The sequence below is a fragment of the Sinohyriopsis cumingii genome, chromosome 17 (genome assembly GCF_028554795.1).
Source record: "Sinohyriopsis cumingii isolate HCF-2022 chromosome 17, ASM2855479v2, whole genome shotgun sequence".
Lineage (NCBI taxonomy): Eukaryota > Metazoa > Mollusca > Bivalvia > Unionida > Unionidae > Sinohyriopsis > Sinohyriopsis cumingii.
In genome coordinates, this window is record NC_142977.1 from 118,034,257 (window position 1) to 118,047,914 (window position 13,658).

The 13,658-nt window shown below is 32.4% G+C and overlaps 1 protein-coding gene across 1 annotated transcript in view; it reads left to right on the forward strand.

Moving 5' to 3' along the window:
* The window catches only part of LOC149779734 (ubiquitin recognition factor in ER-associated degradation protein 1-like), a 47,477-nt gene that overhangs the window by 26,244 nt on the left and 7,575 nt on the right, over positions 1–13,658 (forward strand). The window contains exons 8-10 of the mRNA XM_089940594.1: positions 2,915–2,986; positions 7,125–7,163; positions 10,209–10,297. Coding sequence (XP_089796720.1) covers positions 2,915–2,986; positions 7,125–7,163; positions 10,209–10,297 — 200 coding nt within the window. The remainder of the gene's footprint in view (positions 1–2,914; positions 2,987–7,124; positions 7,164–10,208; positions 10,298–13,658) is intronic.

The window sequence follows — 13,658 nt, forward strand, 5'->3', positions numbered from 1 at the left end:
ACTCGCACAAAAAGAACAAAAAAATTATAAAGTGTAAAGAAGAAATAATAATTTAATTACTTGAAATAGAAGTATACAATGTTGTTACTTCCCCTTAGTTACGATTTCCCACCTATAGAGGATGCCAACCGGAAATGACGTACATTTATCCCTACAAGACGAAGTACATGCTTCTTGTTGTCAAAAAATAAAACACTATAAACTATGGATAGGGAATATTTAGATGAAACTAATGAAAACTAATTTACTGTTCAGCCTTATATTGGTATGCATGCACGATGTACTAGATTGTATCGCTTTCAAAACTGTTCCATTGTTTCAGTTTATTTTGAAAATTCCCGTTAATACAGGTTAAAAGAATCAATGCTGGCTTTTCTGTGTTGGCAGACTTTATAAAAAAAAAAAAGATGAAAGAAATAGACACACTTAAAGAATCCAAAGGAACCAATCTTGACTTCCTTTTGTCGGCCAACTTCAGAAGAAAAAATCAGCACACTAATAAGATACCAAAGTCAAGTTTCCGGCATTGGTTTGTATTGTAATAAAATAACGTGTATTTGATATCCTGTCGATAAGTTTAAACAATGAGTTCATTGGTCCCTGCCAGTTGTGTTTATCACCCAGGCTTCTATTTGTCTGCCATATGTAATCATAATGGATGTTTGCAGGGCAAATATTATACACAATAATAACTTGCTTTAATAATACTTTTGTAACCCATGCTACCAAAAAGATTATTATTTGCACTTACATTGAATGTATTTTAAAATAATGATTTTTTGTTTTATTTGCGAGATACCGACTTGTAGTTAACCTGGATACAATACAATCTGGGTCAGTTTGCAATAAGTAACTTATCATGCATAAATAGCAGGTGCCTTCAAGCAATCGGGTGATACTTTCATCTCATTTGCGATTTTGTTATTTGACATAAGCGATACTTACTACACTAAGGATGAATACGCAAGCCGACATCCGCGACATATATGGAGTTCGTGAATATATTTTTTTTTAAAATAATTGTCGCATGATGAAAAAAGAAGGAATATATGATAACAATGCAAGGTTAATTTCTTTCATTTTATTTTCAAGCAAGTGTATGTTTGTCAGTTTATTTTGTACCGTGAGTTGGGGGGGGGCACAAATTAAACACAAAATTATTTCCTTTCTAATTTGTACGGAATAATGGAGCAAATATGATTGACGATATTGACCAGTAATGACAAGCTTTTAATTTATGCGCGCACACACTAAGACAACTTGAAAAATAAAAACAAACAATAAAATTAACTGGTAAGACCTTCATATTGCAGCAACTAAATACTGACAAAATGCTCAACGTTATTCTCTCTCTCTCTCTCTCTTGTGTAATCTAGTATGTATTGTATGCAGCTGTGTTACAACGTGAAGTCTAAAATTAAGTATATTTGTTATAATATCTCATGTACACTACCCTTAGCAAAATGTATACGTATTAATGTAGAATATTATGTTACGTATTTTTGTTTTATAAATGATTATTGATAATTTGACCAGAAGGCTTAAACTGAGAATGTCGTTGTGCAGATGCATATATTTTTTAGCATAAAAAATGTATATGAATATTTTAATTAGAACAAGCAAGATATGTCAGCTTGTGTTTTCTCTCATAAATATGTATGATACGAAGTATGATTATTTTTTTTCAAAGAATATCAAAATAGTTTGTTTAAATTTAGTTTTTTCCTAAAACCTATCTTACATAGCATCTACTTTTTTGTTGAAGAAAAAGAACGTACAAACTATTGTTAAGTTTGGCCGAATTGTATTTTGAGTTGGGCCGAATTGTCTTTGGGCCAAATTCACTATAATCCGGCATAAATGATACAACATTCCCATCCCTCTCATATTCGATCCCACAGATTAAATCCACTTTTTTCTGGTAAACATGGTTTTTCGGAAAAAGAAAGAATGCTTTTTCCCATCATCACTCTTTTGGTTACATCCGTATGCAACACAGTGCACCATATTTGCTGTACAAAAGCACGATTGTACGCTATATCACATAGACATTTACGTGGGGAAATTAAGCACTTGAATGGCTAGGTAGAGTAGAAGAGATAAATGTACGTCATATCCAGTTTTGGCACGCGGAAACTACTAATTGTTTATGGAGATTGCCGAATGATTTTTCCATGTTATAAAGCGGAGTTTTAAGTCTAATTAAACATTTTTATGGTGTGCATACATAACCAATGCTTTTTGTTTATAACTGTAATAATATCACACGTTTGTATAATATAGGTGGCTAGTGACCTTTAAGGTCTTACTCAAGCACATAACTGGTTTGAACTGGATATACCAGTAGCCACCTATCGAGTTGAAAGGGGAGATAAGATTTATGAGTTGCTTCCCATTGAGTGTGTGTGTGTGTGTGTGTGTGTATATATATATATATATATATATATATATATATATATATACGCCTTTTTCCATCTTTTTTGGTGGGATTGATGGAGATACCAAAGACAGTTATCCTTATGTAATGTGATCAGGTAAATATTATAAGAGAAACATATAATTTTTACTAAATAATTTGCTTTTTGTAAAATCAACACAAAGCAATGGCCAACTCCCAAAAAAACAGATAACCATGACTTGGTGTATGGCAACAATCCATTTTTTATTTTGAAAATTAACTTAGCATGTATTTATACAGAACATCATAATAAGACCTTCATTTTATAACAAACTATTCATATTGACCTGGAACAGTTTTACAGGATGCACAGAATTATTTCATAGTATTTTGAACAACTTGGTATGCAAATTTTTTTTTTACAATTTCAGCCGAATTTGTCTTTTAAGCATATTTATGTTATTATTTTTATTATTTCAATATATTGAATTATCATTGAAGGCTTGCTTATTTTAGGTGGACTTTGCTCCCTCGGTAGGGTACAAAGAACCAGAGCCACAACATAGAGAAGAGCACCATGATACAGAGGTATGCCATTTTTATTTTCATTATTAAGCCTGGGAAGCTGCCTGCTAAATTGTTTAAAAAGAGGATGGTGGACTTATTATCAAAAAATGTTTAATAAATAAAAGCTTGCCTGTTCTTCATACAAGTAAGGATGGGATTATCATCGAGTATAGGTGTATCATATGACAACTATCAAACAAATCCATGCCAGTTATGACTTCAATGTTTTTACCAAGATTTCTATATGTGTACATGGTTTAAAATAATCAAAAGAATTCCATTTAATCAGAAGAATTTTTTAAATCAAAAAGACATTTGTTATTTCCCCTGATCTACATTTTGGGCTTACAGCTGACAGTTACATAAACTGTGTTTAAGTCAGTGACACTAGATATGCTTAACTCTTGATTATTACTTTTGCTTTATGCTTTATACCTCCTATTATGACAAGAATCAGTTTGTAAGACATATTTCTGTTGAATATATCAGACAATTTAGGTTTTTATATTTATATATATATATATATATATATATATATATATATATATATATATATATATATATATATATATATATATTATAACGGAGCAGGACATACTGTTGGACATGTGCATCAACTAACCCACTATAGTAAGCCATGTAAAAATTGCATCATTATTTGCCATTAATAGATAAATCATAAAATATTATTAAAGATAAAATTTTAATACATTGAGTAATAATACTAAATTCAATCAGAATGCTACATTCACTCAAAAATCAAGTATTTAAAGAAAGCAGCCAACATCACTTGTGTCAACAAAATAGCAATGTCCCAGTCTCCTAGTCAGTTGTTAAAAAGCAATGTCCCAGTTCCGTGGTCTATTGTTAGTACCAAATTTTGTCATGATTATGTCAGTATTGAGATGAAAAATGAATGTATTTGTCAACTGAAACCCTAGATCCCAACTTGAACAAATCTGTTGTTTGCAAATCGTTTATGTCAGCAAGCTGCCAGTTCCAACCTATTCTTTGTAAAACAATTATTTGTTGTTGCCACTAGACTTTAATGTTGTCATCAGATTAACAAACAAGCATTTGGTCTTTCTTGGCAACTTCAATGACACATGCACCCTTCATCAAAGTAAGTTTTGCTACAATCTTCAGAAAACAAGGAACCCCTCATCAAAGAAAGTCATGAAAGAACTTAATTAAAGCAATGGAATCCGATCATTTTCCAGAGTGATCCACGATTGAAACACACATATTTCACTGTGAAAGTATCTTTTTCTGCCGGAAAAGTAACTTTATTTCTGCTTATGATGACTACTGCTGGAGGTCAAAAATGCAAATTAAAGTTTCAGTCTCATGAAATTAATTATCTGGCCATTAAGGAAGTTGACGGTAGTGCATCTCACAAATATGTTTGTGAAAAAATTTCACTTACATATTACACTCTGTCATGATGGATGAAACATGCCAAGTCTATGAAGAAAAATTGTTGAAGATAACTGTGCTTCCCAAAGGAACAAGCAGAAGGCATCTAAACTGAAAGATGTAATTGAAACCTGAATTACAGATTCTGCCTTTTACATAGTTAGCATAGTTAGCAAAAAAGCCAAAGAATTAGCTACAACACTTGGTGTGGAAAACTTCACTAACACAGTTGGTTGATAAAGTTGCTTTAAAATTCATTATAACATAGTTACAAAAGGAATTTTGAAGAATTCAGGTCAGCAGAGATGACAGCTTGATGGCTGGAAAGTCAAAGTTAAAGATATCTTACAGAATTATAAGTCTGGGGATTTATACAATGTGGATGAAACTGCTTTGCACTTTAAATGCACTACATACAAGACATGCTGTATCAAAGGTCTGTCATGCACTTGGGGAAAACAGTGTAAAGAACATGTTACTATCTCGTCATATCAGACATACTTTGCAACGACAAAATGCTTTATTTGTTATTTTCAAACCTAAGAGGCCATGCTGTTTTAAGAATGTACACAATCTTCTGGTGAATTACTATGTGAATACAAAAGCTTGGGCAACATCTAGTATTTTTATGGAGTGGACAAGAAAACTTGACTAAAAAGATGAAAGTTCAAGGAAGCAAAATTGCCTTGCTTGTGGATAATTGTTCACAACACCCCTGTGTAGATAATCAACATGTCCTGCCCAATACCACATCACTCATACGACTAATGGATCAGGGAATCAACTTGAACTTAAACTGCACTATTAACAGCGTCTTACCCACATAAAGCTGGAAGTGATCTATCATGAAGAAGAATTTAAGGATGATTTGCATTGAGATCTGTACAACATAAAAGTTTGGATTAGTGAAACGGAGACCATATAGAATTGTTTTTTGCATACCTTCTTTACCATAAATGAGGAACCTCATGAATTCTTCCCATCAGATAACCCATGTAGTCTCCCTGAAAATTCTTGAAATTCTGAAGAACTGATTTCATTTAGATGGCTGGTGAAACAGATGCCTTTGCAATGTTTCATGCAGAGAAACCTTCTGTATGTGTGATGGTTTGACCAGACTTTTGTTACAATCAAGCCCATTGGCAATATAAGAAGAAGCAAATGGTCACTCTGATCTGAAATTTTGCAATGTCCTATCATGAGAAAATAACTATCAAGGCTAAAGCATGAAGTTTGGAACTGATACTCATCATCCCTATCCCTGCCCATTTAATTTTAATTCAGTTAAAACTTTAAGGGAGACAATTTTGATAAGAGTACAGAATACGTTTTATGTTCTAATATAGATATGTAACATGTGGATAACTCTTTAAAAAATATTTGAAAAAGAACTCATATTCAAATTATCAGAGGTATTAACATTATGATAGTGGCACTACATTACTCTTTTATAATACTCCCTCAATATAATGCCCTTCTTTATAACATGGTTCTGTTTATAAGACAAGAATGGCTATAGATCCCTTTTCATTTAGTGGTAGTGTAATTATAGGTATTCCTTGTATTATTTCATTGTAAGGCAGACTTACTGTTAGGCAGTATACTCTATGGCTTCTATAGTCAGTGTAATAATGAGTGAGTACTTCATTATAAGACTATCAGTATACTCAATGGCTGCCATGGAGAGTGTTAAAATGATGGATTACTAGCAAAGACTTAACAAAGAATTCATCAAATGAAATTCATTTGTTTGGAGCCTTAATGAAGGCAGTTTAAACAGATAATTAAGACAAATAGCTCATTCTCAAGTATTGCCTGATAAATAATTTCTTTTTGGGGGGGTATGTGATTTAAAAGTCAAGCACATTAATAGGAAATATGAACTATTGATCTCAGTAAATGTTCTTAGTTTAGTTAATCTTATTTACAGTTCTTCTGTAAATGATTTTCACCCAGCCATGTTCAAGTAATGATTAATTTTGGTGAAAATTTGTGCATTCATAGCATCATGGAAAATATCTATCTGCCTGATAAAAAAAATCTGAATTTATATATGTTTCTTGCAAGTTCTTTGGTTCTTCATTCCCTTGATTGAAAACAAAAAGTAATTATTATTTGATGACATGATATAGGACTAGACACTGTTTAACTAATTCAGCTTCATCTTTTCACAATTTGACTTCATAATGCACAGCAAACTACAAACATTATACACACTGGTATGCTATTGCTTAATTTAACAACAGATCACACTCTTCAGTGATCTCTCTCTGCTTTTAACTTCCTATAAATATCATAGACTTTTCTTGGTAGTCATATAATATGATGTCAGATCAGGTTCTATCTTAGCCCTCACTTTTAACTTCAAACAAACATCATAGACCATGGTTTCCAGTTATAAAACATGATGACAAATCAGGTTCTATGCTGGCATTTCTACTTTTTAAGTTCATGCAACTATCATAGACCCAGATCTGCTGGTACATTATGCCTGCTGTAGCAAATCTGGATTGATCCTGTTTGCAGTTAGATGCCTACATTACATAGATTGCTGTGCTAGTATTCCCATATTCCACTTCTTTCGACCAAACTTAAAGTAAGTAAGCTTTATTTTGATCTAAAAGGTGATGTTTACAGGACTGATGACATAGGGATCAAGATGGCTACTTCATAACTTGTCTCTGATACTGTACATCAGACTAAACAAAATAATCATTGGTTGAATTTGTATCAATATTTGCAGCCCATGGATGAAGCAGATGCCACAGAGACAGGTTTTATTGTAAGTTACTATCCTTCCTTCTGCTTTAATCTCATCATCATTGTCTTGGAAAAAGTTATATAATTTTCTGACCTGGAATTATTTACACTTCTAAAGTAAAAGACTGGCTGTTACACACTACTCATTCGTTGCAAAATTATAGTACTGTTCAAGCAGTGCTGTAAACATTTATATTCCTGAATATTTAAAAGGACTAAAGTTTAGAATTTCATTCAGTTATTATCAGTAGCTTTGAGATTTTTAATCTGTAAGCTTCAAGTACATCTCATTCTCATGTCTCATGAATTCATGGCAGAATATTCTCTTATCACATGTACATCAATCCCTTATGAATTCATGGCAGAATATTCTGTTATCTCATGTATATCAGTCCCTTATGAATTCATGGCAGAATATTCTGTTATCTCATGTATATCAGTCCCTTATGAATTCATGACAGAATATTCTGTTATCTCATGTACATCAATCCCTTATGAATTCATGACAGAATATTCTGTTATCTCATGTACATCAATCCCTTATGAATTCATGGCAGAATATTCTGTTATCTCATGCACATCAATCCCTTATGAATTCATGGCAGAATATTCTGTTATCTCATGTACATCAATCCCTTATGAATTCATGACAGAATATTCTGTTATCTCATGTACATCAATCCCTTATGAATTTATGGCAGAATATTCTGTTATCTTATGTACATCAATCCCTTATGAATTCATGGCAGAATATTCTGTTATCTCATGTACATCAATCCCTTTTGAATTCATGACAGAATATTCTGTTATCTCATGTACATCATTCCCTTATGAATTCATGGCAGAATATACTGTCATCTCATACACATCGATCCAATATGAATTCATGGCAGAATATACTCTTCTCACATGTACATCAGTCCCTTATGAATTCATGGCAGAATATACTGTTATCACATGTACATCAATCTTTATGAATTCATGGCAGAATATACAGTTATCTCATGCACATCGATCCCATATGAATTTATGGCAGAATATAATGTTATCTCATGCATATCAATCCCATATGAATTCATGGCAGAATTTATTCTTCTCACATGTACATCAATTCCTTATGAATTCATGGCAGAATATACTGTTATCTCATGCATATCAATCCCATATGAATTCATGGTTGAATATTCTGTTATCACATGTACATCGATTCCTTATGAATTCATGGTAGAACTTACTGTTACCTCATATACATCAATCCCTTATGAATTCATGGCAGAATATACTGTTATCTCGTGTACATCAATCCCTTATGAATTCATGGCAGAATATTCTGTTATCTCATGCATATCAATCCCATATGAATTCATGGCAGAATATACTGTTATCTCATGTACATCAATCCCTTATGAATTCATGGCAGAATATTCTGTTATCTCATGCATATCAATCCCATGTGAATTCATGGCAGAATATACTGTTATCTCATGTACATCAATCCCTTATGAATTCATGGCAGAATATACTGTTATCTCATGTACATCAATCCCTTACAGATTCATGGCAGAATATACTGTTATCACATGTACATCATTCCCATGTGAATTCATGGCAGAATATACTGTTATCTCATGTACATCAATCCCTTATGAATTCATGGCAGAATATACTGTTATCTCATGTACATCAATCCCTTATGAATTCATGGCAGAATATTCTGTTATCTCATGCATATCAATCCCATATGAATTCATGGCAGAATATACTGTTATCTCATGTACATCAATCCCTTTTGAATTCATGGCAGAATATACTGTTATCTCATGTACAGCAATCTTTATGAATTCATGGCAGAATATTCTGTTATCTCATGTACATCAATCCCATATGAATTCATGGCAGAATTTATTCTTCTCACATGTACATCAGTCCCTTATGAATTCATGGCAGAATATGCTGTTATCTCATGCATGTCAATCCCATATGAATTCTGGATGAATTTACTCTTCTCACATGTACATTGATCCCTCATGAATTCATGGCAGAACCTACTGTTATCTCATGTACATCAATCCCTTATGAATTTATGGTAGAATATACTCTGATCACATGTACTTCAATCCCTTATGAATTCATGGCAGAATTTCTGTTATCTCGTGTACATCAAACCCTTATGAATTCATGGCAGAATTTACTCTTCTCACATGTACATCGATCCCTTATGAATTCATGGCAGGACTTACTGTTATCTCATGTACATCAATCACTTACGAATTCATGGCAGAATATACTGTTATCATGTGTACATTTATCCCTTATGAATTCATGGCAGAACTTTTTACTGTTATCTCATGTACATCAATCCCATATGAATTCATGGCAGAATTTACTTACATTTCATGTACATCGATCCCTTATGAATTCATGGCAGAATATACTGTTATCACATGTATATCGATCCCTTATTAGTTCATGGTAGAATTTACTGTTATCTCATGTACATCAATCCCTTATGAATTCATTGCAGAATATACTGTTAACTCACATACATTGATCCCTTATTAGTTCATGGCAGAATATTCTGTTATAATATATACATCAGTCCCTTATGAATTCATTGCAGAACATATTGTTGTAATATGTACATCAGTACCTTATGAATTGCAGAAAATACTGCTATCACATGTGCATAGGTCCTTAAGAATTCATGGCAAAATATATTGTTATTACATTAATATATGTACAGTGGTCATTAATTCACAGCAGAATATATTGTCATATGTACATCAGTCCATTGTGAATTCAAGGCAGAGTATATTATCATATGTGTATCAGTTCTTATGAATTCATGGCAGAATATACTGTTATCATATGTACATAGGTCCATCACTATATTATACCCAAGTATAAAATGACTTTGCCAATATCACTGTACACATTTCTGGCTCTTAATGAACTACATTGTAGTGAGGATCCACAGTATGATGGCTTTGTTATGTAACGGCATTACATTCAGATAATCAGGCTTTATTTGCTTTCTTATAGCACAAATTTTACTTTTATTTTTTAGCCATTTGCATGTCAAGGTAATCGACTTGATGGTAAAAAGAAAGGAGCCGATACTAGTCCTGTTCAACTACCTAATGCAGCCCCCAGGCGGTTAGTACATATTGATAGTGATTGGTTTTCTATTGTATATTGTACAATCTTTAATAATATTTTGTGGATATATACTATTATAGGTATATAAAAAAAATAATCAGAAGTTTTCCGTTTATTGTAAATTATTAAACTTCCTTCTTTTTTAATCTGATCAGAATTGTAATTTAAAAAATATCCTAATAAAAATATGTTCTCTGTATGGAAGATTTATTTTTGGAGTTTGAGAGATTGTAGTTCCTCCATGCCTATGGCACAGTATACAGTCTTGTAAGCCATGCTTGTATCAGTAATAATAGTAACAAACTGTTGATCTTGCTAAGATTAATTTTAAAAAATTATAGATCCAATGGCCTTACATGTCAGTTTTAAATCTCAAGAGAGGCATTTCAGGTTTAAGCAAATGATTATACCATATAATAGGTATCTCTCTTGGATAGTGTTCTACGGGTGGTAATAATTCCACCAAACATATGTCTCAGATGTTAATATAAATCCACTTAATGAAATACAAAGTAAAGAAAATTGACAATAATGTTATTCAGATTATTTAGAGCAGTCTGTTTATGCTAAAAAAAATAAAAAGACCAGAAAGAACAATATCTCAGGAGTTGTTCTCTCGTCTTATATAAATTTAGTATATTTTCAACCCTTCATGCTATCACTCTCTAATACTTTGATTTATTTATGGATTGGTCGTACATGAGAAATGAAAGAATGCATAAAAAGGTTTTTGAAAAAAATAAAATGTTATTTCTGCCATATTTGATGATAGTTGTGTCAACTCATTATAATGCATACAATAGGATGTTTATGTTAGTTCCGATATCTATCTAGACTATGGATCTCAAACTCAAATCATCATGAGGACAAGTATGTTGGCAAGATTGCCACATCACTGAAACCTTTTCATACAGCAGTACAAAAAGTGTCATCAAATATGAAAAATGAGTAATATAGTATACTATTCTGACATGCTGAGTGGCAAGTAATTATATGCCCACCCAGGTTATTATTATTCTGTGGAAACAATTAGTTTCTAAAGGCTGGGATGTATCAGTGATGAAAAACTCTCCAAGTTTTAGTTACTTTACAAATTCCAAATGTTGTTGGCCACAGGAAAAAACTCCTTGGGCCACATGCATGCTTGAGATCCCTTATCTAGACAAAACCTTGCCTAAATGTCTAATTTATTCATTTCATTCTGAATGAAAAATATGATAAATTTCCTTGGGTTTCTTTTTTTCATTGTTTGCTAATATGTATTCATAACTATTGCCTGCTGTAGAATGTCAAAGACAGTTATCTGAAGGTTTTCCACAGCATTTAAAATGGAAAGTAATGTACAGTACAGGTACTATTTGGCAGGACATGGAGTAACCTCACATCTTTTATAGGAGTGAAATTGCTGACATTTCTTTCATTCATGGTATTTTCTATGTTTATGCACTCCTGTTTTATTGGTCTGCATGGGTTCGAGTCTCAGGTTTGGCCAATGTGGGTATGTGAGAATGCTTGCCAGTAGCTTCTCGTGGGTCGGTGGTTCTTTCCGGGGTTTTCCCGGGTTCTTCCTCCACCATTAATACTGGCCGCCATTTATAGCCTATCTTGTGCTGAAAAATGGTGTTAAACCCTACAGCAACAACAACAACAACTGTTTTATTGGATTACATAAATAGAGAATCTCAAATGAAACCAGTTGAATTATGTCCAGCTTTTGCTGGGTTTGGCAAGTAAATGCTGGACATGGTTGAACGAGTTTCGTAAATCTAATATTAAATCATTACCCATTTGAGATTCTCTTTGTCACATAGTTTTTGTTTTAATGTAAATTTTATTAGTTTAGAAAGGTAATAAAAAATATTTTCATTAATTATGACTGTGACTTTGCACTTTTCATTTGTTGCTTGTAAAAAAAAATAGCCCCAGACTAGTTGAATTAATAATGCACAGTTTGGTAAATAGAAACATGTAAAAGTAGATTTCATTTACAAATTAAAATTCAAAGAGCATCTATACTTCCAAATCAGCATAACATTTGACCCAGAAAACATCATTTTTTGACACTGGGACTTACAGATGTCTCATAGTTAACTCCTGTTAAGTTAGGTGAGCCATACAGTATACCGGTACTTCAGTTTTGATGAGACTGTTTACAATGTTTCCACTGTAAGTGCATCAGTTCCACTACTAAGCATTCCAGTTGATGGATATTCATGTGAAGGAGTGATTACTGGAGGCATACATTCCAGATTTATTGCATTTGAGTAAATTTTGACACAACCAAATGCCTTTCTGTCCTGTTATTTGTTATTATAATGACATTTATGATTGGTTCAAACTGATTTCAACAAATTTTACACACACGGTCTTTGTTTAAAGAAAAGGTTTCTAACTGGGAAATCCTGTAAGAAAAGTTTCTGTGCTCACATTGTGTAATAATGGGTTTCCAGAAACCTATTTTGTCACACCCTATATAGCTAAAACTCTGTTTTCACTGTGTTACATATATTTGATTTAATTTGTGTTTGATTTGATTTTATTGTTTGTGGGTTTTTGGAGTCTTTTTATTTTCTTTACATGTCAATATAATGTAATTTTGTTTACTAGGAATTTGGCATTTTCCAGAAAATTCAATTTGACCTGAAATTTAACTTAGATACTTAATAATAGAAACATTTGTTTCTATTTTTGGCTTAGTTCCTGGCCTCAATTGAGAGTCAAGTAAACAACTTTTTCTAGGAGTAAAATGATTGGTTCTTATCAAGGACATACAGGAGCTATGTGACTTTTACATGTAAACATGATCACATCCTCGTCTATTTCGCAATATATTTTGCAATTAGGCATTTCCGAAATTGCAAAGTACTTGGTATTAATAGTGATGTTTAGAGAGAGAGAGATCTCAGAGTCCAGGACTTTTAAACACTTGATGTCCAGTTGTTTTCTTCTGTTGTCACCAGAAATGAACATTTGAGTTTTGAGTTATATGTTAATTTTTCTTCAGATTATTTGGACTCTAGAAGATTAATTCGTTTCTCTGGAAATATTATTGTATTCATACAGAACTCTTGAACAAGGACTTTTATTGAAAATTTTATTTGGATTTCCAAGACCAGAGAATTAATTATTATGTTTCTACAATGAACTGTAGATGTCAACACAGTACAGGTTATAACATATGTCATCGCCTTCCATCTTGGATTCTTCGTCGGGACTCGAACTTTGAAAGATTAGAACATTTCAATATTAGGACTTCAAAAATTTTGTTCTTGGATTATTCTTATATTATTTTTGGATTTGATGCTGTAAACCGTAAGTTTCCATATTATTTACATGTTTGCAGTAATTTTCCAGGGAA